The 27,288-nt window shown below is 50.2% G+C and overlaps 1 protein-coding gene across 1 annotated transcript in view; it reads right to left on the bottom strand.

Moving 5' to 3' along the window:
- Nucleotides 1-1,447: 1,447 nt before the first annotated feature.
- The window catches only part of CRPPA (CDP-L-ribitol pyrophosphorylase A), a 134,339-nt gene continuing 108,498 nt past the window's right edge, over nt 1,448-27,288 (bottom strand). The window contains exon 2 of the mRNA XM_069226127.1: nt 1,448-3,028. Within this exon, the coding sequence (XP_069082228.1) occupies nt 1,714-2,994 (1,281 nt within the window). The 5' untranslated portion in view covers nt 2,995-3,028 and the 3' untranslated portion in view covers nt 1,448-1,713. The remainder of the gene's footprint in view (nt 3,029-27,288) is intronic.

A 27,288-nucleotide genomic window follows, 5' to 3' on the forward strand; every position in this document is an offset into this window, starting at 1 on the left:
CCTCTGCCTTTCATGAGGGAATAGTGTTTATTAGTGCATTTCCAATTGTAGACACAAAACCAAGATTTGGTCCAAACTCGTGGGACACACTTAAATGTGGTCTGGCTGTATGCTCATCTCTGGATTGCAAACTACTAATTATGTGTGGCTACTGCATTCCCTTAAACCTTAAAAGCTTGACGCGTTTCCACAGCATATTTGTACAAGAAAGCTGTAGCTTTTAGTCATAAAGCTGAGATTTTCCCCAAACTACTGGGAGACACTTAACTGACTCAGTAGATTGAGGAAACTCTCAGCTTCTGATCACAAATGTAAAGAACACTAAAGATAAAGTTTTGAGAATTCCAAAACTTGTATTGGCACCCTTGTGTTATTTCTCTTGGATTCAGGCCTAGAATCTTTAAAATCCTGGCATTTGTTCCTCCTACAACGTTTACTGTTTGTTGCTCCATATGCACTATGCCTTGTCCCCCAAATTTCGAAGTGTAATTTCCTCCAGCTGGATGGCCGCATGCCATTCCTAAGGTCAAAGGAACTTCTCGACTTTGCTTCTTTAGGACCAAGTCTAATTTGTTTTGATTTTCTACAGTACTGGATGCAAGCACTTATCAACATTAAACAACTTAATGCTGATTACTTAGGTTTCTCTCTATCATCTTGCTATGGGAGAACACAACTCCATACAAACAGGCCAAGAGCTATAGACAACAGAAATAAATAGTTTTCACTCGGGTGATTTCTGATAATGTATCTTTCACTGAGAGATCATGCAGTGTTTAGTCTTTACTTAGTGTATTCTCTCTAAATTCAGTTCTCGGAGAAAATTTGAATGAGCTACGTCTATTACTGGACCAGTATGAACTGGATGTTTACTGATTTTTAAATTGTGTCTAATTTTTGGTGTACTTCTGTCTGTTCTATTCAATGTTTATCTTGGACATCTTTAAATCTAGACTGGACAATGCCAGTGATGCATAAGATTTGTTAAATTAAATAGAAAAATCAAAATGGCACATCAAGATGTGTCTGTCTCATAATCCAACAAATCTCTCTGCCACACTATAGGAGCCCTGCATGGGACATTTCACAGAAAAAGGTTCTATACCTGTGCAAAACATTCTAGATAAACCACCAACCCTACAATTTGATAAGCAAACTCCAATCTAATAACAACTTTGCTTCACAAGAGCGCAGCTACGGCATTCTCTCCAAGAGCACCAAGAGACAATGAATAATTCCGGCTTCAAGAGGGTCCTGAAAACCTACTTCTCCCCCAAAGACTTATAGGCCAGTGTCTCAGGTAATACTGCCAAAACTAATTCAAATGAGATGCGACAGGTTCCATCTTAAGATCTTTAGGATGTTTAAACAATACACACAGAAGTAGCAGAACATGGTCTGTGTTTGCGGAATAGTGTAAGGAATTAAATGTAGGCACATAAACCTCTGAAGCATATCCCACAGATTTAATTTGTAGCACTCACTGCACTCATTAAACTAGGGTGCCTAAAACTTGGATGACACTCCAGGTTCAGTCATTTCTGAATCGCTGTGCAGTCAACAAACACATGCATATGTAGAACCCTAAATGCAGTCATGCTCACTCCAGGAATCCTGCCATTAGCAGCTGTCCTACCTCGAGGAGGTCAGGTTACCTGCAGATGTACAATGGGGACATTTAGGGTACCAACCCCTAAATCCGCCTGAAGGCATTTAAGCTACCAACAACTGCCCTGCCAGTGTACCACATCTATCTTTTATTAGAGCCATGATAATAGCAGCACCCCTGCACACAGTCTCCTGAAGCTGCTGTTCAATCTTTGTAAGATTGATCACAAGCCCATAGACCCAAATATTTTTCTTCATTGCTTTATGGGAAAGATCTCTGATACCTTCAAGCTCTTGTGGTTTATCATACAAAGAAGAGCCTTCCGGTCCAACCAAGTGAACTGAAAATAAAAGTACAGGGTATAAAATGGGAAGGCTGCTACTTCCAAGAAGATCAACCATCTTTTCTGCGTCTTCAAAACTTGACTCTTTTGTGTTTATACAAATAAAATTGTAGCAGGGTTTGTCCTTGAAGAGGGACTGCAGTTGAGAAACATTTTCACACATGGAGGGTGAGATGCCCTTCACTTGCTTCCCATGGGTTTTCAGAGTTTCGTGAAGAAGAAAGCCAACTTGAACAACATCTTCCTTCATAACTGTTATCAGGCAGACATACTGTGAGAGCCCATCCTTGATCAGAGACTCTGCTGCATACAAGTCCCGGCTGTACGTTACTTTCCAGAGATCGGGGGGACCGTCCACCAGTTTAGCAGGCATGCTTGAGTACTTCAATGCTAACTGCAGGCACTCTGTACCATAGTCCAAATCATAGTCACTAGACTGAAGGTAGGCTTGGAAGATGGCATCAAACTGGAAAGCCTGTGGCATCTCACTAGCCCTGTGTTTAGCACGTTCAAGTGAATAGTCTAAGCAGCCAACCTCAGAAGACGCAATGACTGTGGAGATCAAAGGACGAACTACTCCAGCGGCTCCATGCTCATTTGCTGCTGCTGTCACCTTGAGAAGAATATCTTCTTCCACAAAAGGCCGCACAGCATCATGAATGATGACCACATCAGGCTTCCAGAGTTTAGAAACAGGAGACTCACTCTGCGCCAGCATCTTCAGTCCACTAAGTATTGACCGGTGTCGTGCTGTGCCACCTTCTGCCAGTGTGACCCGTTTGTGTCCATACTTGTGAATGATGGACTGCATCAAGTCAATTTTCTCAGCAGGCACGACCACCACAATCTCCTTTATCCATCTGACTCTCTCAAATGCCTGTATTGTATAACTGATGAGAGGCCTCCCCAGGATTGTACAGAACTGCTTTGGAGTGGAGACGCCCATCCTCTCGCCAGACCCTCCCGCTGGAAGCACAGCTGCCACTTGTGGCTTCCCCATTCCTGCCACCTTACCACTGCCAACATGTTTGGGAGATGACATTGGGTGACTGAAGAAAGTGGCACTGTTCTGACACCTGCATGACAAAAACAACAGCAGAAATTCAGTTTATCAAAAAGTGCATCTAACCCCTGATTTCCAGACATTGCTCACATTGACAATCATACAGGGAGTGACCCTCTTTAAAGGACAGATAAATAGGTTTGCCAGGTCACCACCCAATTTTTCATTACTGAACGATGGAGCAAATGAAGACATTTTCTAACTCATGTTGAAGTAATGACGAGATGACAAACCTCTCCAAGGTCCATCACACACCATTAATTAATAACGATATTCAAATATTGGCAAAGATCTGGGGCATGAGCTCGGTGAAAACAAAATCTTACAATCTCTTATTAGGATTTGCAAAAAGATAAATATAACATATTTTAGAAATCCTCCCATCTCCATCCTGAGAAGCTACAGATGCTGTCAATCACTGTCAGTATTAGAATGGTAACATATGATGGAAATATTTTATGTAGTTGGAATGGAGAAGTATTTTGCACTTTTTTCAGACTGTTGTACTTTGGAGAAACAGCAAAAGTAAAGAAATGGAGACATTTCCCTCTAGTGCTCCAACGCAGGCAATCAATTACTTAATTTTCACATTAACTCTTATTAAATGGGATAGGGCTATATTACGTTTGATGAGTGATTTTCCAGTTCTTTGGTGTAAACTGGTGCCCAATAATGATTATGCAAATAGTTGATTAATAAAAGGATAAACAGTGATTTAAATGTGTGGTGTATGTATGGATATTTGAAAAATATGGTATACTGATCAGAATGGAACCATTGCTCCTTCTTCTCTCACGTGAAACAGAATAACAAAACAATATAATAAAAATGCACAGTATTGGTGGCCTAGTGATAAATGCTTTGTGGATGCAAAGACAGAGTACAAATGTAAAGATCAACTGATTTTTATTACAGAAAGGATGCACCACAGGCAGATACAAGTTTATTTTTTTTATTTGAAGAGAAAGATTTTGGGAGGATTGGGAATGGTGCCAGGATTAGGGTTGTATGTGTCCTCTTTTGAAAAAGGTGGGCTAAGGAACAGGACTTTTGAACTAGCATATACACAATAGGTTTCAAACAAACATTGCAATTCATCTTGGGTAAGATCAAGGTCTCTTTCAGAAAGGTTACTTATTTTGACAAAGATCTGAAAGTCATTTCTAACAGAACACAAACAAATTAAGAAGCAGTAGCTGAGATAAAACTGGTTTAAAGCTATGGATACAAGCAAAAATGAACTTTCTCATAAGATAGTCAACACGTAAAAAACTGTCAATTAAAGTAGCTCTGGATGGCTTTGTACAGTGAATCCTCCAGTCCTTACTCTCCTCCCTCCACCAAAGATAATGAGAAATAATAACAAGAAAGACATGATAAACATTTACATCATAGGGTTTTCTGTTGAAATGGAGGACATTTTGGAATGTTCAGTTATACTTAGATTTCATGGAATTCCTAAATAGCCAGAAAGTGCACTAATGTGCAAATTAGGGTATTTGAAACAATAAACAGTTAATAACAATGGTTAAGGAAATATTAAATGTATTTTATGTAACAAATGCAATGTTATTTCTATTTTATTACAGGGAAACATATTGTGAGAAATAGGTTGTTGTATGGGGGGGGGGGTATGCAGGGGGTGAATACCTACTTAATCAACAGCCACAATACTTCTCAGGGTACACCACAAAAAGTTACTAAAATAATCTGTGCTTGGCAAAAAAACAGTAAGGCTTTACTTGGATCCAATGTTTAAAGTATTATGTATTATGCAGCACTTAAATGATAATTAAGTGAAAACGCCACGCAAGAAAAATATCACACCAATTTAGAAAAACAGAGTAAATATTAATAAATTATATGACCGAAAAATAAAAAAATCCAATCAGCAAAGCCAGAGTAATGAATTTTAAAGTGAAAAATAGACCATAAAAGATTGAAGTGCCAACCGTGGACATCTAGTCATGCAACACCAGGGCCAAGTCAAAAGTTATGTACGACCACCAACAAAGTGCGGTTTAGATACATGAAGTGGATTAGGTCCGGTCTCTGCTTACCTTAGACTTCGAAGAAAATTTGAAGAAAACTGTCTAAGAAGGTAAAGTTCAAAAGGGCAGGATAGGTGGCGATGTCCAAGGAGGAGGCATCTTCATCAGTGAGCCACTGGAGTGTGGTGCGGTGAAGATTTCTTTGTTTGGATGTAGTCTCTTTTATCCAAGTTGTAAAACTCCAATAGTTTGAAGCTGCAGGATGTAGCCGATAAGGACTCCACAAGGCCACATAACTCTTCTGCGAGTGGCCGCTGAACAGGATTTGCTGCTGTGGAGAAGAATGGAGCAGGAGCTACAGTGTAGTCAGGCTGACTACGATGAACCTTTGGCGGATTGGCAAGCAGGTAGGTCTAGGTCTTCTCTTAGTTCTCAGAGCACTTTTTGACTGAAGCTTTTCTGCGTTCTAAGTTTTATTTTTTTGCTCTCTTTACACCTTTAGCACCACATCCCAGGGTCCAGGACTGGTAGGGCAACACTTGGAGGGTCAGGACTTACTCAGGCTGTCCAGGCACATGTTCAAAATGATTGGAGCCTTTTCTGTCCCGGAGGCTCTGATCAGGAGGCCAGCCAATTAGCCCTCGGGTCATTGTGGAAGTCATGGGTTCAAGCAGATAAGCAGGTCTCAAGCAGCAGGGCAGTCCTCTGAGGGCACAGGTCAGGCTTCATGTAGCAGGGCAATCCTCTGGGTGCAGCAGGGCAGTCCTCTTAGAGTCCTCCACAAGCACAGAAGTGAACTATAGAGTGGGTCTGAGGGTCTTTGTTTTATACCTAGTACCACCTTTGAAGTGGAAGAAACTTCTGGAGTTTTCCCCCACTGAAGGGTCTGGAATTTCCTGCTTTCCTGTCCAGATCCCAGCTCTGGGGGTAAGGCTACGGTGTGCGTGCTAAGGCAGTATCTTTGAAGTGGAAGAGAGGCTGTGCACAGCTTCACCCTGCCCCCGTCCTGCTAGGATGGCCCTTCCTGCCAATACCCAGTCTCTCTATTGTGTGGCTCTCTGGGAGGCATACACAAAGGTCAACTGCCAACTACACCAAGTTATGTGACCCAGGAACAGGCTGCAGGCACCAAATAGGACAGGAAAATGCAAACTATAAAAGAGACATTTTCAGAATTGTGACTTAAAATCTGACTTTACAGTTAAAGAGATTTTAAATTACAATTCTTTAGATGCCGAACATGGCATTACTACCTGCTCCCAAACAAAAGTTATCACTTATTAAATGTAATAAGGTAACTCAATTTTATCCTATGGCACGGGTATGCCTCATAGTAGTGAAAATCAAATGTTTGAATTTTTCACTACTGGTACATTTAAAACTTAAAAGTACATAGACAACTTTTTAAATACAATGCACCCTGCCCCAAGGGCTATTTGGGGCCTACCTTGGGGTGACCCATATTTAATAAAAAGGCAATTTTAGGCCTGGCCACAAGTTTATTTTGCAAGTCTAGGAACATGAAGAAGGCACTTGTTAGCACAGCAAATAACTCTAGGGAGATGGTAGTTGCTAAACCTATTCATAAATTACGCAGGACCTTTTTTGTGAATTGCCCGGAATAAGATTACAAAAGTCTTTAACTTGATTTGTCCTTTATTAGTGAGCCAATGGATTTACTTGGACTGGTCTGAACTGATTGTGTCTTAGCAACCTTAAGTATGACTCTGGCTGACACATTTTGGGTCAGATGGAGCCTCCTAATTAGGTACTCAGGGTCACCCAAGTAGAAGGAGCTTGCATATTTCAATTTAGAGATGGCCAGGGCCAGTACAATTGGTTTTCAAGTCTGGAGTGGTAGAAGATTCAAGATCTTTCACAACTATTTTGAAGTTCAAAAGCAGGTCCCTGTCTCAACACTAATTTAGTCTTTGAAGGAAAGTTCCTGATCGAATTTTACTTCTAAATTGTTTGCCACCTTGGCCAAAGCTGGTAGCTCACCAAAGAAGGTCAGCCAACATCACAGTAGGTTAAAGGGGTTGTATTTCCCCCCCAAAAAGCTTGGATTTGCTGGAATATAGCTTCATGCAGTTCTTTTGCATCTAGTTGCGTACATTAGAGACCAACTTTAAAGATCTTTATCAGGGCAATATCAATGTGCTCAATAGAGAGTACAAATGAGTATCACCCATATAGGACAGAGGAATTTCTGTTTTTCCTGGTCAGTTCAGCTTCCTATTCTTATGGTCAGGAACCAAGAATGTTTCCACTGTTCAGGGCTTATCCCTTAAGAAGGGCAACTGCCAAAAGCCATGTCCCTGGCACACATCTTCTCTACAGTGGTGGCCATAGTTAACTCAAAGTCTAGATTAAGTCCTTGGGCTGGAAAGGCAGTGTTTATTCAGCTCATGGAGCACTAGTGGGAAGCAAAAGCCAACCAAAATGCCAGTTTTCCCTACAATTTAAAACTGTCTTCCAATCAGAAGGGAATGTACCTTGCTTCTTTGTCTGTACTTTCTGTGGGTTTTCTTGCCAGGTCATCTAGGCAAGGCTGAAAATACCTGGGCAGTAATTTGTGGATATGAGTTCAGCTGTTTGAGGCATGAGCCCCAGTTACTAGATGGCAGCTACCTCACCCCTCTCACCAGATTCCCTGGCAAAGCCTTCAGTGGACTGCAGTCAAGAGTGAATGATTACCTGTACCCCTTGTGAGAAAGTTTCCCACAAGGCTGAGGCAGGGTGTAACAAAGTCTTTGGAGAAAGTCAGCATAAATGTCTGGAATTGAGAAGTGGATTTGAGGGTGGATGGTGAAGGAGTCAGTCTTCAAAATGGCCACTGTGGTGTGAAATGAAGGAACTGCAGGAGAGACGCAGAGGAGGGAGTTTATAAGATGTGCAGCGATGGAATGGTGGGGCAGGAAGGGTGCTGGGTAGGAAAGGAGTCTGCAGGTCAGGATATAATTGTTAGCTAGAGATGGTTGAGAAGTTATCCTAATTCTTGGAGGCCGAGAAGGGGGGCTTTGACCTTTTAGAGTAGGCATGGCATGCATGCCAACTTGGGGGTACTCAAAATAGATCATCTGTCTCAAAAACATTAATTACACTACAGAGTTGGTAATTGCAGGGGATACAGGACATTAATGCAACACACACAATCTCGACCTGACAAATACACTGACAGGGCAGATTTACACTTCAAACACATTTTTCAGCTAATCTAGTCACAACAGCTATGTCTAATGTGCACAGTAAAACTATTGGGGATTGCAATATTTCAGAGTGAGAAAATGATCAAGATTTAGCATAAGGATGCATTGTCAGGTTCCTCAAGTGGCAGGCTTCTAGCTGTGGATTTGCAGTAATTTGAGTATCTGTGTGCTAAGGTTTGGACTGTCATTATCTAGAGATGAGGCCGACCCATTCTGGTAGCCAAGATGTCGCTGACACAGGTAGTGCCTAAGCAGATACTGCCCTCCAAAAGGAGCCCCCAAGAGAAAAACCCTGAAGGGACAAAAACTCTGATAGCAAAAGGAGGCTTCCAGGTGACAAGGCTAGACCAGAACCCAATTACGGGCAGCAATAAAGGACTGCTGTAAAGTACCTTATTACCAGCCTGGAACTGAGCAAACTGGAACTTGGAAAACACACATGAGGAAACTGGAAATTTCCTAGAAAAGATGGTCAACAGGAGCGTGAAAATATCTACATAAGCAAAGACTGTTACAACACAAGGAAGAAGGCAGCCATGTTTCATTTATATTCTAAAACAGGAAGTGACATCAAGGAAGAAGCAAGACTGCCATGATGGATTGGGAAAAAATAGCCACATAGCACAGAAGGACCAACATGATGGATAGGGCATAAGAAAACTCTTACCCAAGAATTCTGGGAAGGAGAGCTAAGGTGAACTCCAGCATGGCCCCCCAGGGAGAAGAAGCTGTATACTATACTAGCAACCCAGTTGAGAAATGGCCTTCTTGAATGCCATTGTGGCCCACCAGAAAACCCCCTAGGCTGACGGCAAGTGAATGAAGCATCCTGCTGATAAAGCAGCACGCGGTTGGGCGAGCCGTGCTGCTACTCACGGTGTGACAAGCATGGGAAATAAGAGGCTCCTTCCTTGTCACAGAGCAAAAAACACCAAAGAAGGGCACAGAGTGAAGCGAATGAAAAATATGTACCACAAACAAATACCCTCCAACAGAGACAGATAACATGTCAAAGCAGTGCTTATGTTAATATCCTAATGAAAAACATATCACGTCAATTTTCAGGTCACTAAGGCCTTCATTATGACCCTGGCGGTGGGTGATAAAGGGGCGGGAATAATTACCGCCAAATTATGACCAAGGCGGTGATATATCCAAAAGACAGCCAATGTACCACACCGACCGCCAGGGCAGAAACAACAGTCACCACGGCGGTAGCCGCCTACAGCCAGGCAGAAGACAAAGTACCGCCCACCATATTTTGACACAGGAAACTACCACCTTTTCCGGGGCGGTACCAACGCCATCAAAAGCCTGGCGGAAACAGAATAAAAAGTCAAAGGACTCACCATTGAAGACACAGGGAAGAACCACGCCGCCATGGAACCAGAACTGCATGTTTTCCCGATGATCTTCTACGTCAATCAATCAATCAATCAATCACAATATTTATAAAGCGCGCTATGTACCCGTCAGGGTTTCGAGGCGCTGGGGGGAGGGGGGGGGCGTGGAGCGCTGCTGTTTAGCGGTCGAAGAGCCAGGTCTTGAGGAGCCTTCTGAATGCGAGGAGGTCCTGGGTCTGGCGTAGAGGTGTGGGGAGAGAGTTCCAGGTCTTGGCGGCGAGGAAGGAGAAGGATCTGCCGCCGGAGGTCTTGCGCTGGATTCGGGGTACGATGGCGAGGGCGAGGTTGGCGGATCGGAGTTGACGTGTTGGAGTGTAGAAGTTAAGTCTGGTGTTGAGGTAGGAGGGTCCGGTGTTGTGAAGGGCCTTGTGAGCGTGGGTGAGGAGTTTGAAGGTGATCCTCTTATCTACCGGGAGCCAGTGGAGTTCCTTCAGGTGAGGGGAGATGTGACATCGGCGGGGTATGTCGAGAATCAGTCGGGCGGAGGCATTTTGGATACGTTGGAGTCGTTTGATGTCTTTGGTTGGGATGCCTGTGTAGAGTGCGTTGCCGTAGTCAAGTCTGCTGCTGACGAGGGCCTGGGTCACCGTCTTTCTGGTTTCTGTTGGAATCCACTTGAAGATTCTGCGGAGCATTCGAAGGATGTTGAAACAGGAGGAGGAGACGGCGCTGACCTGTTTGGACATGGTGAGGGCGGAGTCCAGGATGAAGCCGAGGTTTCTTGCGTGGTTGGCAGGGGTGGGCGGGGGTCCGAGGTCGGAGGGCCACCATGAGTCGTTCCAGGCCGAGGGAGTGCGCCCGAGGATGAGGACTTCCGTCTTGTCGGAGTTGAGTTTCAGGCGACTGTTGTTCATCCAATCGGCGATGGCTTTTAGTCCCTCGTGGAGGTTTGTTTTGGCGGTGAGCGGGTCTTTGGTCAGGGAGAGGACGAGCTGGGTGTCGTCGGCGTAGGAGATGATGCTGAGATGATGTTAGCGGGCCAGTTTAGCGAGGGGGGCCATGTAGACGTTGAACAACGTAGGGCTGAGGGAGGATCCTTGGGGGACGCCGCAGATGAGGTTGGTCGCTTTGGAGCGGAAAGGGGAGAGACGGACTCTCTGAGTTCTGTCGGAGAGGAAGGATGAGATCCAGTGGAGGGCTTTATCTTGGATGCCGGCTTCCTGGAGGCGGGTCAGTAGGGTGCGGTGGCAGACTGTGTCAAAAGCGGCTGATAGGTCGAGGAGGATGAGGGCTGAGGTTTCGCCGTTGTCCATTTGATGTCTGATGTCATCTGTGGCGGCGAGGAGAGCAGTCTCAGTGCTGTGGTTTCGTCTGAATCCGGATTGTGAGGGGTCCAGGATGGAATTGTCTTCGAGGAAGTGGGTGAGTTGAGTGTTGACGATCTTCTCGATGACTTTAGCTGGAAAAGGGAGGAGAGAGATCGGACGGAAGTTTTTGAGATCGTTGGGGTCGGCTTTGGGTTTCTTGAGGAGGGGTTGGATTTCTGCGTGTTTCCAGCTGTCCGGGAAAGTGGCGGAAGTGAAGGAGAGGTTGATGATCTTGCGGAGTTCGGGGGCGATGGTGGCGTTGGCTGAGTTGAATACGTGATGAGGGCAAGGGTCCGTAGGGGAGCCTGAGTGGATGGTGTTCATGGTTGTTATGGTTTCTGCATCATCCACGTGGGTCCAGGCGGTGAGGCGGCAGTCGTGGGAGGAGACGTCGGGGGTGGGGTCTGGCAGTGGACCGGTGTTGAAGCTGTCGTGGATGGTGGCGATTTTCTGGTGGAAGAAGGTGGAGAGGTCGTCGCAGAGTTTCTGGGAGGGCGGGATGTCGTTGGAGTTGGCTTTTGGGTTGGAGAGTTCCTTCACGATGCCGAAGAGTTCTTTGCAGTCGTGGGCGTTGTTGTTGATGCGTTCGGTGAAGTGGGCGCGCTTGGCGAGGCGGATCCGTTGGTGGTGTTCACGGTTGGCGTTTTTGAGGGTGGCGAGGTTGTCGGGTGTGCGTTCTTGGATCCATTTCTTTTTGAGCTTCTGGCAGATGCTTTTGGAGGTGGTTAGATCGTCTGTGAACCAGGCTGGTTTTTTCTTTCCTTGGATTGCAGTGGGTTTCTTGAGTGGGGCAAGGGTGTTGGCGCAGTCGAGGATCCATTGATGGAGATTGATGGCGGCTGTGCTCGGGTCGGTTGCGTCGGGTGGAGGGTTGTTGATGAGGGTGCTGGTCAGTTGGTCTTGGGTGACTTTGCCCCAGCGGCGGTGAGGAGGTAGCTGGATGCGGTGTTGCTCTGTGATTTTCTTATAGGTGAAATGGACGCAGTGATGGTCGGTCCAGTGGAGTTCGGCGGTGTGGCTGAAAGAGATGTGGTTGCTTGAGGTGAAGAGGGGGTCAAGGGTGTGTCCGGCGATGTGGGTGGGAGTGTTGACTAGCTGGTGGAGTCCGAGGTTGAGGAGGTTGGAGGTCAGTGATGCGGTGTTGGCGTCGTTGGCGTTTTCCAGATGGTAGTTTAGATCTCCCAGGAGGATGTAATCAGTGGAGGCGAGGGCGTGGGTGCTTGCGAGGTCGGCGATGGTGTCGCTGAAGGGGGCTCTTGGTCCTGGAGGGCGGTATATGAGGGTTCCTCTGAGGGTCGTGTTGGGGTCCGTGTGGATCTGGAAGTGGAGGTGTTCGGCTCGTCCGAGTGGGTGTGGATTTTGAGGGTAGCTTTGTGAGCGATGGCTATTCCGCCGCCGATTCCGTTGGTTCGGTCTCTTCTGGTGATTTTGTAACCGCCGGTATGGCGATGGCGATGTCCGGAGCCGAGGAGTCGTTCCACCAGGTTTCGGTCAGGAAGGCCACGTCGGGTGCAGTGGAGTCGAGCAAATCCCAGAGCGATTCTATTGTTGGTTTTGTCGTTCTGATGCAGGAGAAGTTGCAGGAGCGGCAGGAAAAAGGTCCTTTAGTGTGCTTCGGGGACGCCAGGAAGCACTCCGTGGAGGAGCCGGTGTTGAAAGCGCAGAGTTCGTTGGCTGAGTAGTGGACGCGGGGGGCGCGAGGACCAGGGGGGGTGGCGCTGGGCGCGGTCCAGGCGCGGACGGGCGCAGACGGGCTTGCCTCTGGCGCGCCTCTGGCGCGCCAGCGGCGCGCCCGCTGCGCGCGGACGCGCAGTGCCAGCCATTAAGAAGGGAGGGGGAGGGAGGAGCAGCTGGGAGGCGGGAGGGAGCGGCAAATGGGGGCGCGAGGGGGGCGGGGCCACAGGGAGGCAGCGGCAGGGATCGGGGAGCGCACAAGGGGCAAAAACACAGAAAACGAGCAAAGTTAAAGGCAGTCACAATAAGAAAACCACACAATCAGAAATACAATAATGGCACAATACACGATCAGGGAGACAGCAATCAGGGGGGCACAATGGGGGCAGAAGCGCCGGCGGCGAGGCGCAGAAAAAGCAAAAAAACAACTTACAGGACGGCGGAAGCGGCACACGGGTCAAGTGAGCCCACTAGCCACCAGGGATGAGGCGCAGGAGGATGCCTGCGGATGGAGGAGGGCCTCGAACACGCAAACGGCAGCGTGGACGGGGGACACAGGCAGGAGGCAGCAGGTTGGTGCTGCGGTCGTGTGGGGCGAGCTCAGGACCTGAAACAGGTCAGAGTTCGCTCACTCGCGACGCGCAGCGCCAGCCATTAAGAAGGGAGGGGGGAGGGAGGAGCAGCTGGGAGGCGGGAGGGAGCGGCAAATGGGGGCGCGAGGGGGGCGGGGCCGCAGGGAGGCAGCGGCAGGGATCGGGGAGCGCACAAGGGGCAAAAACACAGAAAACGAGCAAAGTTAAAGGCAGTCACAATAAGAAAACCACACAATCAGAAATACAATAATGGCACAATACACGATCAGGGAGACAGCAATCAGGGGGGCACAATGGGGGCAGAAGCGCCGGCGGCGAGGCGCAGAAAAAGCGAAAAAACAACTTACAGGACGGCGGAAGCGGCACACGGGTCAAGTGAGCCCACTAGCCACCAGGGATGAGGCGCAGGAGGATGCCTGCGGATGGAGGAGGGCCTCAAACACGCAAACGGCAGCGTGGACGGGGGACACAGGCAGGAGGCAGCAGGTTGGTGCTGCGGTCGTGGGGGGCGAGCTCAGGACCTGAAACAGGTCAGAGTTCGCTCACTCGCGACGCGCAGCGCCAGCCATTAAGAAGGGAGGGGGGGAGGGAGGAGCAGCTGGGAGGCGGGAGGGAGCGGCAAATGGGGGCGCGAGGGGGGTGGGGCCGCAGGGAGGCATCAGCAGGGATCGGGGAGCGCACAAGGGGCAAAAACACAGAAAACGAGCAAAATTAAAGGCAGTCACAATAAGAAAACCACACAATCAGAAATACAATAATGGCACAATACACGATCGGGGAGACAGCAATCAGGGGGGCACAATGGGGGCAGAAGCGCCGGCGGCGAGGCGCAGAAAAAGCGAAAAAACAACTTACAGGACGGCGGAAGCGGCACACGGGTCAAGTGAGCCCACTAGCCACCAGGGATGAGGCGCAGGAGGATGCCTGCGGGTGGAGGAGGGCCTCGAACACGCAAACGGCAGTGTGGACGGGGGACACAGGCAGGAGGCAGCAGGTTGGTGCTGCGGTCGTGGGGGGCGAGCTCAGGACCTGAAACAGGTCAGAGTTCGCTCACTCGCGACGCGCAGCGCCAGCCATTAAGAAGGGAGGGGGGAGGGAGGAGCAGCTGGGAGGCGGGAGGGAGCGGCAAATGGGGGAGCGAGGGGGGCAGGGCCGCAGGGAGGCAGCGGCAGGGATCGGGGAGCGCACAAGGGGCAAAAACACAGAAAACAAGCAAAATTAAAGGCAGTCACAATAAGAAAACCACACAATCAGAAATACAATAATGGCACAATACACGATCGGGGAGACAGCAATCAGGGGGGCACAATGGGGGCAGAAGCGCCGGCGGCGAGGCGCAGAAAAAGCGAAAAAACAACTTACAGGACGGCGGAAGCGGCACACGGGTCAAGTGAGCCCACTAGCCACCAGGGATGAGGCGCAGGAGGATGCCTGCGGGTGGAGGAGGGCCTCGAACACGCAAACGGCAGCGTGGACGGGGGACACAGGCAGGAGGCAGCAGGTTGGTGCTGCGGTCGTGGGGGGCGAGCTCAGGACCTGAAACAGGTCAGAGTTCGCTCACTCGCGACGCGCAGCGCCAGCCATTAAGAAGGGAGGGGGGAGGGAGGAGCAGCTGGGAGGCGGGAGGGAGCGGCAAATGGGGGTGCGAGGGGGGCGGGGCCGCAGGGAGGCAGCGGCAGGGATCGGGGAGCGCACAAGGGGCAAAAACACAGAAAACAAGCAAAATTAAAGGCAGTCACAATAAGAAAACCACACAATCAGAAATACAATAATGGCACAATACACGATCGGGGAGACAGCAATCAGGGGGGCACAATGGGGGCAGAAGCGCCGGCGGCGAGGCGCAGAAAAAGCGAAAAAACAACTTACAGGACGGCGGAAGCGGCACACGGGTCAAGTGAGCCCACTAGCCACCAGGGATGAGGCGCAGGAGGATGCCTGCGGGTGGAGGAGGGCCTCGAACACGCAAACGGCAGCGTGGACGGGGGACACAGGCAGGAGGCAGCAGGTTGGTGCTGCGGTCGTGGGGGGCGAGCTCAGGACCTGAAACAGGTCAGAGTTCGCTCACTCGCGACGCGCAGCGCCAGCCATTAAGAAGGGAGGGGGGAGGGAGGAGCAGCTGGGAGGCGGGAGGGAGCGGCAAATGGGGGCACGAGGGGGGCGGGCCGCAGGGAGGCAGCGGCAGGGATCGGGGAGCGCACAAGGGGCAAAAACACAGAAAACGAGCAAAATTAAAGGCAGTCACAATAAGAAAACCACACAATCAGAAATACAATAATGGCACAATACACGATCGGGGAGACAGCAATCAGGGGGGCACAATGGGGGCAGAAGCGCCGGCGGCGAGGCGCAGAAAAAGCGAAAAAAACAACTTACAGGACGGCGGAAGCGGCACACGGGTCAAGTGAGCCCACTAGCCACCAGGGATGAGGCGCAGGAGGATGCCTGCGGGTGGAGGAGGGCCTCGAACACGCAAACGGCAGCGTGGACGGGGGACACAGGCAGGAGGCAGCAGGTTGGTGCTGCGGTCGTGGGGGGCGAGCTCAGGACCTGAAACAGGTCAGAGTTCGCTCACTCGCGACGCGCAGCACCAGCCATTAAGAAGGGAGGGGGGAGGGAGGAGCAGCTGGGAGGCGGGAGGGAGTGGCAAATGGGGGCAGGGGCTGGGCCGCAGGGAGGCAGCGGCAGGGAACGGGGAGCGCACAAGGGGCAAAAAACTGAAAACGAGCAAAAATACAAGCAGTTACAGTAAGAAAAGCACACAATCAGAAATACAATAATGGCACAATACACGATCGGGGAGACAGCAATTCAGGGGGGCACAAAGGGGGCAGCACGTCATGCTCCTCCATGAACACCAACGCCGGTGAAGACGATGACGGTGAGTACAGCCGCCTAGCGTAAAACAGGGTGAGGGGGGGAGGAAAACGAGGGTGAGACACACACGCACAACACACACCCCAAACACACACACACACACACACCATTCACACAGCCGGCTGCACAAGATAATCAATTTGTCCACGATAATCGGTAAAATATACTTCACAGGGGACACAAGGCCCCAGGTCAAAGTCCAAGGCCCCACTCGATTCCTACACCAATACGGAGAGAATATTGCACGGGCATCAGTTGTCAAATAGGCAGGCTCCTCAGGGGGAGGGGGCACCTCAGCCAGATGCGGAAACAAGACCACTGGTTCTGGAGGGGACAACATGCCCTGTGCGTGGTCCTGGGGAGTGCAAGGCCACAGTCCCTCAAGTGGGTGAATACCCCACTGGTTCTGGAGGGGGCAACATGCCCTGTGCTTGGTCCTGGGGAGTGCAAGGCCACACTCCCTCGAGTGGGTGAATACCCCACTGGTTCTGGAGGGGGCAACATGCTCTGTGCTTGGTCCTGGGGAGTGTAAGGCCACAGTCTCTAGAGTGGGTGAATACCCACTGGTTCTGGTGGGGGCAGGCCGCACAGCAGCCATGGAGGCTGGACTATATGGCGTCCACCAGCGGTGACGGCTTCACTGTGGTGGTGGTTGTTGGAGGCTCCTACTCAGCCCCTGCACCCTCCGATGGCTGCACTCTGGTGGTGGTTGTTGAAGGCTCCTGCTCTGCCCCTGCACCCTCCGATGGCTGCACTGTGGTGGTGGTTGTGGGAGGCTCCTGCTCAGCCCTTGCACCCTCCGATTGCTGCATTGTGGTGGTGGTGGTTGTGGGAGGCTCCTGCTCAGCCCCTGCATTCCCTGCCAGCTGAACAACCACGGCTTTGTGACAGCTGCTGGTGTAGGCTCCTTCCCCTATTCTGTGGCTGATACAAGCTCCTTCCCCTTCTTAGTGGCTGGTGCAAGCTCCTTCCCCTTCTTAGTGGCTGGTGCAGGCTGCTTCTCCTTCAGTGTTTGTGGCCTGGAATCCTTTCCACCATGAGTAGGTGCTGCTGAAACTGGGCCCGTGGGCTGTTTGGCAGAGGTGCTTGGCTGGGTCCTTGATACCCTGGCCATATGTGCAGGACGGGGGGGGGGAGGGGCAGGGAAGAGGTCAATCTGGGAAAGGAAAAGCTTTTTAGGGACATTGGGGAGGGAAGAGGGAGAAGTAATGGAAGTGGAGGATGAGGGAGTGGTTGTTGGAAGTGTTTGTCTGCTGGATTTGGGTGCAGGTTTATGGGTTGTATGCTGTTATGCGGTGGATGGCTGTTGGGTGTTTGAGTGCTTGCATTTGTGTACTATGGGGGGACTGACACGGTGGGAGAGGACACAGGGGACGTGTGCATGGATGTTGTGGAGGTGTCTGCCAGTGAGGTGTGTGTTCTGCTTGGTGTGGTGATGATGCAGGTAGTGGATATCGATGTAGTGCATCAGGTGCGAGTATGGACGTAACTGGGTGGGAGGTGGAGGAGGAGGAGGGGGAGACAGTGGAAATAGTGGATGTTTGTTGTGTCTGCAACTGAATGGTGTTTGTATGAGTGCCTCTGGGATGAAGTGTGGTGCTTGTGTTTGCCTGTGACACTCTTGAGTGTTGTCTTGTGTGTATGCTCGTCTGGCTGTGTGCTCAGGATGGATTGGGGTTGAGGAGAATGGGACTGGGAAGTGGTAGTTGGAGAGGGGACGGTAGAAACAGGGACAATGGCTGCCATCAGAGAGGAGGCCAGAGCTTGGCTCAATCTCCTTTGGGCTGCCAACCCTCTGTGAATGCCCTCCAGGAATGCATTACATTGTTCCATCTGGGTTGCCAGCCACTGGACGGCATTCACAATGGTTGACTGCCCTACAGAGATGGATCTCATGAGGTCAATAGCTACTCACACGGGGCAGCAGGGCTGAATGGGGCAGGGCCCGAGGTGCCTAGGGCGAAGGAGATGCCCACCCTCCTGGGTGGGTGGGCATGGGCAACTTGCTGAGGGGCTCCTGGGAGGGCGGTGCTGGTACGGGATGGCGGCTGTACCTGTAGCTGGGTTGGTCACAGAAGTGTCCGCCACCACCAGGGAGCTCTCATCGGAAGAGGTATCTGAGTCTGTATTGTTCCCTCCAGTCTCTGCCGTGGTGCTCCCCTCGCCCTTGTCCCACTGGTACCCTCAGCGTCGGTAGACTCTGCCTTCAGGGCCCTGTGGGATGCAGCTCCCTCTGTCGCCGGTGTCTCTGCTCCTCAGCCAGATGATGCTACTGCACATAAGGACAGGATGACAAAACAAGAAAGAGGGGGAGAGAGACAAAGGATACACTGGGTCAATGACTGCACCAACACCAGCGGTGGCGTACCCAGCACCCTCACACACTGGGTACAGGCCTACGCACTATGCATTGTACTACCAGTGATATTACTAGCCACCAAGGCATGAGGAGGAGCACACATCGCCAACTGCAGCACACCTGGGACCCACGCAGCCCTGACCAGTAGTGGATGCTAACAAGCTAGGTAGGCAGTATTTCCCCTTCAGACCCTTAGCCACCAGAGGACCTACGCTGCTATGTCTGGCCTGGCCTACGGGCACCCACTGACACACAACCACCACCCGGATATCACCCCTTCAGCGAGGGCTTCAATTATGGCCATTGTACTCACTCATTGTGGCTGCTGTGATGCCCTCAAGCGCCCATCCAGCTCTGGATAGGCCACCGCTAGTATGCAGACCATCAGGGGGGGTCAGGGTCCGACGGGCTCCCCTTCCTCATTGGGATGCCATCCCCAGCTGGGCCTCCGCGGTCTTCTGTGCCCAGCATCTCAGGTTCTCCCACCGTTTGCAACAGTGGGTGGTCCGCCTGCCATAGACCTCCAGGGTCTGCACCTCCTTGGTGATGGCACGCCATATACCCTTCTCTTGATGGGCGCTGACCTGCAGAGCCAATACAGACAGGAGAACACCATTAGACAAACAGTCCAGCCAGTAACACGAATGGCCCACCATACCCGTTTCCATCACTAATGGCGCACACATAGCCCTGCACACAACGTGTACCCAGCCAAGAGGACATCCCTCCTCCCCTTACACAATGGAATCACACACAACTCCATGCATTCATGCCACATGCATCGTGCCCACAGTGTACTCACCTGTTGGTCTGGAGGCCCATACAGCAGTCCGTACTGGGGTAGGACCCCATCCACTAGTCTCTCCAATTCCACTGAAGTGAGAGCTGGGGCCCTTTCCCCGGTCACACGGGCCATGGGAGGTTCCAGACACAGGTCACAGCATCACATGCAGTGTAGGTCCTCTCCTATGGAAGGTCAGGAAACAAGTGAGGAATCTGATAGAAAATGGCAGTCACGTCCGCAGCGGTGCATACCGTCACCGCCGGCGTAGAACACCATTGGCCACTGCACCCCATAGTGCCTAATTATAACTAATGAGGAGCTGCACAGAGGTTCCCGCCCGCCTACCACCACGGTGCACAACGTCAGCGGCATTACCTCACTTCCACCTGTCCCTCCACATAGGACAGGCGGATGACATTTCAGGGGGGGAGGAAACAGGCCTATGGAATAATGCTGCATCACAGGATAAATAGGCACATACTTGACAAATTAAACTATCCTATAACATGTTTACAGATTGTGGACTACTGTTGTGGCTCATTGATCAGTTTGTAACAGCCTCCTCACTCTTTTGTACCTTAGATACCTACCGCTGCGGATGAATAGGAGATAGAGACATACCCCCGTGTACAGACACCTGGTGGACTTGGCTACACTGGCGGACAGGCACATTATCCTCACCTATAGACTGGACAGGGCCACAATCACAGAGCTGTGTGCCCAATTGGAGCCTAACCTGATATCTGCTATCCATCAGCCCACTGGGATACCCCCTCTTGTGCAAGTGCTATCAGTTATCCATTTCCTGGCAACTGGTTCTTTCCATGTGACACTGGGCTTGCCAGCAGGAATGTCACAGCCAATGTTTTCATTAGTGCTGGCAAGAGTGTTGTCTGCCCTGATAAAACACATGTGCAGCTACATTGCATTCCCCCAGGTTGAGGATTTGGCCACTGTGAAGGCCGGGTTTTATGCAATGGGACATATCCCCAATATAATTGGGGCAATTGATGGAACACATATTGCATTGTACTCCCGCCAGAATGAACAGGTGTTCAGTAATCGTAAGACTTTCCACTCTATGAATGTGCAGATGTTGTGCTTGGCGGACCAGTACATCTCCCACGTTAATGCTAAGTATCCAGGGTCAGTGCATGATGCCTTTGTCCTGAGGAATAGCAGCATCCCAAATGTGATGGCCTACAGAGGCAAAGGGTGTGGCTAATAGGTGAGCCCTGGTTCCCACCCAGTATATGTTGTTGTATGCCTATGCTGTGGGTCAAATAGGATAGTGTGTAGCTACATGTTGTCCCTCAAATTTGCAGATGACTCTGGTTACCCAAACCTATCATGGCTGCTGACCCCAGTGAGGAATGCCAGGACAAGGGCAGAAGAACTTTATAATGGAGGCACATGGGTGAACCAGAAGGATCACTGAAAGGACCTTTGGCTTCCTGAAGGCCAGGTTCCGGTGCCTCCATCTGACAGGTGGATCCCTGTGCTACTCACCAAAGAAGGTCTGCCAGATAGTGGTGGCATGCTGCATTTTGCACAACCTGGCCCTCAGACGCCATGTACCTTTTCTGCAGGAGGAGGAGACTGGAGATGCCCCTGTGGCAGCAGTGGACCCTGTGGACAGTGAGGATGAGGAGGCAGAGGATGAGGATGTGGACAACAGAACATCTGTGATCCGTCAGTACTTCCAATGATACACAGGTGAGAGAGTGCAACTTTCCATTTCAATGACTTTGGTTGTATTCTGTGTGACATATAACATGCTGGTATTTACCACTTCTATGCACACTTACTGTTACCTCTGGCTATTCATTTTGCAGATGTTGGTGATTTGACAAATACTTCTGGTGTGATCACAACAGCCAGCTACAGGTCATTGATTCTATGCTCATTCTATGTAGAGTTGATTTGCAATGGCTGTACCTGTTTCAATCAATACATATTTGAAATACATGACATACTTGAAATCAATTTATATCAAAGGGTGTTTATTGTAGTACTAATATATAGATGGGGAAGTGCAATGAGATGGGGTGATGATGGAGGAAAGTCCAGGGTATTGTTCCAGTCTGTTTGTAGCACAGGTGCATTGTTCAAGGGGACATAGGAAGGGGAGCAATGGCAGTTCAAGGTGGACAGGGTGACTGAGTGGGACAGAAGGGGGGCAATCAGGAGAGTCTCATTTCCCAGTGGGGGTCTTGGCAAGTGTCTCTGTCTGGACTGCAGGGAACGTTTCCAGGGTGGTTCACCTTCTGCAGGGGGAGGGGTGCTAGTGGCATGTGGGTTCTGTGGCGGGGCCTCCTGGCCACTAGCGGCAATGGAAGTGAAAGGCTGTTCAGATGACTGGCTAGTGGCAGGGGCCCGCTGGTGTGACAGCCTCCCTCCTAATGATGCCCATGTCTTACAGCACCCCTGCTATGGAGGTCAGGGTGTTGTTGATGGCCTGCAAGTCCTCCCTGGTCCCCGGATACTGTCCCTCCTGCAGCCCCTGTTCTCCTGCATGATGTCTAGGATCTGGCCCATTGTGTCCTGGGAATGTTGATAGGCTCCCAGGATCTCACAGAGTGCCTCCTGGAGAGTCGGTTCCCTCGGCCACTGGCACACAGCAGTCCCCCCAGTGTCCCTGTTGGCCTGTGCCTCTGTTCCCCTTAACCATGTGCCCACTGCCACTGTCCCTAGGTCCCTGATTGTCTTGGATATGAGGTGTGGCCTGGGGTCCCTGTTGAGGTGGGTACACTGCTGAACGATGTGTCCTGGTGACAGAGGCTTGGGTACGCTGGGTGGGCGCAGTGGTGTTGGTTCCTGATGGGGGAGGCTCTGTGGTTTTCTGTGACTGGGCGTGGGTAACCGGTTGTCCAGTGGTCCCTGATGGACCAGGTAGATCGTCCAGCTCCTGAGGACCAGAGTTACTGTCATCACTGCAGGCCTCTTCTGTTCGGGGACTGGATAGTGCTGGCACCTCCTCTCCAGTAACATTGGCTGGGGTACCTGTGGGGATGTACATGATGTATTATGCTTCATGTTTATGACATATTGTACATTCCTGGCTTCCCCTATATGGTTGGTGTTGCCCTGGCAACTTTTACTTATGTATGTTGGTGTATGGTGGGATTGTTAGTTTCCCTATGCTGTGCATGCTTTAGTGATGAGTGTCCATGCAGGGCTGTGGGAGGTGTCCATGCATTTGTACAGCATGCAGGGTTTGGCACTGGAATCAGAGATGTGATGGAGTGTGTGGGATGGAGTAATTGGAGTGAGGGTGATAATTCTTGAAAGTTGACTTACCAGAGTCCAGTCCTCCTCTGACTCCGGCCAGGCCGTCAGGATGCAGTATTGCCAAGACTTGCTACTCCCATGATGCAAGTTGTGGGTGAGGAAGTGGGGGCCCACTGCCAGTCCTCTGTATAGCGAGTTGGTGTCTTGCCGCTATGGAGCATACCTTCCCCCATAGGTCGTTCCACCTCTTCCTGATGTCGTCCCTTGTTCTGGGGTGCTGTCCCACGGCGTTGACCCGGTCTATGATTCTCTGGCATAGCTCCATCTTCCTGGCTATTGATATCTGCTGCACCTATGCTCCAAATAGCTGTGGCTCTACCCTGACAATTTCCTCCACCATGACCCTTAACTCCTCCTCGGTGAAACGGGGGTGCCCTTGTGGTGCCACGGGTGTTATGTGATGTGTTTTGGTGATGGTGTGTTGTGTAATGTGTTGGGGTGTGTGAAGTGGGGTGCGTGAGGGATGTATTCGTGTATGTGGTGTGTGTATGTATTTGTGGCAGTGGTCTTGGTGTCAGTCTTGGCCAATGATGTGTAATCGTAAAGGCTTGTGGGTAATGTGGGTGTTTTATTTTATATTGGTGTGGGTGTGTAGGTGTGGTGTGTGTATGTGTGTCAGGTGTGTGTTGTTTAAATTGGCCAATGTAGTATTGTTTTGTTTGTGATTGTCCATCGTGAGTGCGGCGGTATGTACCGCCAATGGTTTACAGTCATTGAATGTCCGCTGTGGTGATTCGTGGGTCATAATGTGATGGGCGTTGTTCTGTTGGCGTAACGGTGTGGGTTTTGATACCGCCAGTTTATCACCGACCTTTGGTCTTGCAGATTAGTATACGTGGCTGTATTCTGTCGGATTGGTGTGTGTGTGTGTCATAATATGGTGAACGGATATCCGCTGCGGTAAGTTGGCGGCCGTCAGCTTGGCAGTAAGCAGGATTTACCACCAGGGTCGTAATGCGGGCCTAAATCTCTTGTAAACATGATGAACTTGGGTGGAATTTGGGAAAAGGACTAATATGGTGGATAACTACTTTGAAGTGAGCAAATGACGTACAGAGAACAATACATGTTGGAACACCAAAGGATGGAGAGATGGCTTGTAAGCAATAATTTGTTTACATATTATAATTTTGTTAATGCTCTAAGTTTATTGGTAGAAAAACAATGAATGGGTTGCACTTCCTCCTGATGGAAAGCATTATCTTGAAATTCACTGCAAGAATTGCAAATGAGTGGTCCTGAGTGTGAGTTAATATCAGAAATAGAAATGGTTAAATCTATAAGAAAACAATGAATATAAAACAAAAACATAAAATCAAAAACATTTTGGGAAAATGTTAATTCACTCCATCAAAGTTTTTACTAAAGGAAAAACGTAAAGTAGTAGAAAAGTAGAAAATGTATAGACATGGACTTCCTAGTATTCTTGAGTGTCACTGAGACAAGTTTGGATGTTAGTGATTAGATCCCATGGCAGGAAATGATTCAAAGGAGCAACACAATCCTTTATTTTTTTTAAAGAAAAGAAGACACGGCCACCCAAATAGAATTGAAACGTAAATTAGCTGTCCACAATAGAAATTCCGTCTGTGAATACGGTGCAAATTAGACCTCAAAAGCTCTCATTGCTGGGGGGCATAGCCAAAGCAGCCAAGATGGCAGATGTGTTCTGAGGATGCTCCTGGACCTCCTCCACTATCTGACTGCATCCTGCCACCTAGGTTTCCACAGGGGCAGCCGAATGGCGGCAAGGAAACTGAACAAGATGTCAGCCGCCTCGCTGCTAGTGGCCAAATCTGGCTGCCCTTGAGAGGATGCAGCAGCATGGACTTGGTTGGCCCCCTTAAGTGCACACAGCTTGGAACATGGCCAAGAGGGACTTGCACCGGGAGCAGAGACTGCAGGAGAGAAGGCTGCCTCTTGTGTGCTCTGGCCTAGCAGAGCAGAGACAGGCATTGTAAGTGTGGCATCAGGGGTGTAGGACTCTTGTCAGTGGGTTGCCTTCTCTCAAGAATAACACATGGGTGAGCGCCGCCCGGCAGACCTATGTCCTAGGGTGCCACAGTTGTGGTGAGACTGACAGTGCAGGGCCTCATGCTGAGCCCCACTCCTTTTTAGCTCCTGGGGGATGGTGGTGGTGGGGGAGGGGTGTTGGATGTACCCTGGAAGACTCCTGTTCCCCACTCAGATTGCCACTGGCCTGCCAGGGTCCCTTGGATTGGCCCTGCTGTGGACAGACAGGAGGGGCTGCATGGGAAAATCTCCCGGAGCCTGCATCTGGAAGAGGCGAGACATCTCGGTCATAGTGCAAATCCTCAACTGCGCTGAGGCCCGCTCAAAGGCTGGTATCCCTGTATGTCTACGTGGGCCTCATGGAGCACCCTGCCGAAGGTGGAAGTCCAGAGATGGTGTTACTGGAGGCATGAAAGGGGCTGGGGGTCCTGGCTGCTTGTGCTGCACCCCTATGCCCCAGGAGGTAATCGGGCAGGGCGGTGTGGATATCCTACCTCGGGCTTCGGCCATTTCTTCCTCCTCCCCCTTCTCTGCCAGGATCCCTTGGTGGAGGACTGACTAGCCCCTCCTTTGTATCTGAAAAAACAAGGTAATGGACGGAATGCTTGAATTAATCTCAGCCACTAGAAATCGCTCGGGCTGCATCCCAATCCATTGTCATTTGCCACTATCCCAAGTCAGTTTGGACCTATCCATATGCAAATCAGTCTTGATCCTGCTTCTCATGGAAACTGTCCAGCCCGGACTGCCAGGCCAGTTCCTCCCTGAACCGGAAAATGAGCAATCTAGAACCTGTTTCACACTAGTTAGGGCTCTTCAGCCAGGTATATCTTGGGCCAGTGGCACAGTGAGCTCGGGAACCACGTTTGGACATACTGTCTGGGGGTATAGTTTTGACATTGTTCAGCATTCTGGCCACTGTCTGTTCTTTTAGTATTTGTCACCCTAAGTGTGTAGGGTATGCCAGAAATGGGTCCTGTGCTCCCCATGCCACCAGATACAAGCTAGTCTGGCTGATGAGGGGTAATACCCCCAAACCGGTCCCAGGGTGCTTGTTTCTGGTCCAGGGAGGACCTAGCCTGGCAGTGCAGGCTGGACTGTTCCCGTGGAGAACAAAACATGATAGATTTGGCCCAGATCTCTGACTTGGGTGAATGTTTGCCATTGCTCAGCATCCTGTTCATCATCTATTCTTTTAGCATTTGTCGCTAAGCTTTGCATCAGTCGGCAGGCCTAGTAGACGGCCCCCACAGATCTGCGTGTGCCACCACTACTGCCAGTTGCTCCCGGCGACTGAGAGAGTCTCGGTGGAGCGATTGGCTGTTTGCTGGGCCTCCCACCCTTTGCGCTGTCAGGGTAAAGACGGAGGATCACAGCTTTACACCCAGCCTATAGTAGACAAATATACTATCTCTTCCAACCACCTGCACTCAACGATTGAAAACTCCCTGGTCCAAGGTTGTCTGAACTCCACAGAAGTAGCCACAATATTGCAAGCCTCTTGTGAAGCTGTTGAAACTAAAAATGCAGAAGTGGGAGTAGATGTTAGCCTCCTTTATCAGGATCTCCACAATATGGCTGGAAGGCAGAAAGGAGAGTTTCCACCTTACAGGACGAAGTGATGTACTGTAAAGCAAAGCTGACTAGCCTGCTATTAATCACATACGCGGCTGGAGACAAGGGTGGACAATGTGGAGAATAGATCCTGGTGCAACAGTTCATAATCTGTGGGATTTCCTGAAGGATCCGAGACTCCGAATCCAGAAATTTTCCTGGAGAACTGGCTCATATCCTGGATCACAGAAGACACCCTATCTCTGTGGTTTGTGATTTAGTGTGCTCATTGATCTCTAGCCTTCACCCATGCGTCCCACTTCCCCCACCCCACCAAAAAAAACTGAATCGCCTGCCCACTGGGAGCACTTCTCCACCCCTGATCGCTAAATTCCCAAACTATTAAGTTCGAGACAGTATTCTGCATACAGCAACCAACCAGGTAACACAGCACTTTCAATCTGCACTCATAATGATATTTCCTGATTACACCAGAAGCAGCATAAATCATCTGATGCCGTCAAAAAGGAGTTGCAGCAGCTGTCCATTCAGTACAGGCCACTTTTCCTAGCAAAGCTGAATGCTGTCCATAATTCTGGATGTCACTTTTTTCAAACCACAGGAGGAGGCCTGCGAACAGGCCATGGAGAGACAAGAGCTATGCTGTCAGAATACCCCACGCTTCAGAGCTATAAGAGAGCAGTCATCTGCAGCTGGCAGCTCGGGCCGCCTAAACCGCGATGAAGGCTGAAATCCTGCAGAGGGCATAGATAGCACGGGCTCGCCCCAGACTCTGATCACAGACAGGAGATGGAGATTACCACGTCCTGCCCTCCAGTATTTCCCATTGATTTGGGCAGATTCCATATTGCTGCCTATGCGGAAGAAGCCCCTCCAAAGTGAACATTCCCAAAGACTGGAGGAAACCATGTAATTGGCTACTTCGGAGAGCTCTGTTGAGCCACAATGTGCTGGTTAAAGACTTTAGGAACTAGCTCTCAGAAGAGGGCTCTACAAGAGACTGAGCATTTGATCCTGATTAGAAGCAGATACATTTCAAATGTCCTGTAATGTATTGTGTTGCGTCTGTTCTGTTAGGGTGGTTAGAGGAGACAGATGCTTCTGAGGTGAAGGGGGTAGTTTGGGGGAGCAAGGCAGTTTTTGTGTGTTTTAGTTCTTTACCTTTAGTTGCCAGTACATGCATCTATACCCACACAG

The sequence above is a fragment of the Pleurodeles waltl genome, chromosome 3_1 (genome assembly GCF_031143425.1).
Source record: "Pleurodeles waltl isolate 20211129_DDA chromosome 3_1, aPleWal1.hap1.20221129, whole genome shotgun sequence".
Taxonomy (NCBI): Eukaryota; Metazoa; Chordata; class Amphibia; order Caudata; family Salamandridae; genus Pleurodeles; species Pleurodeles waltl.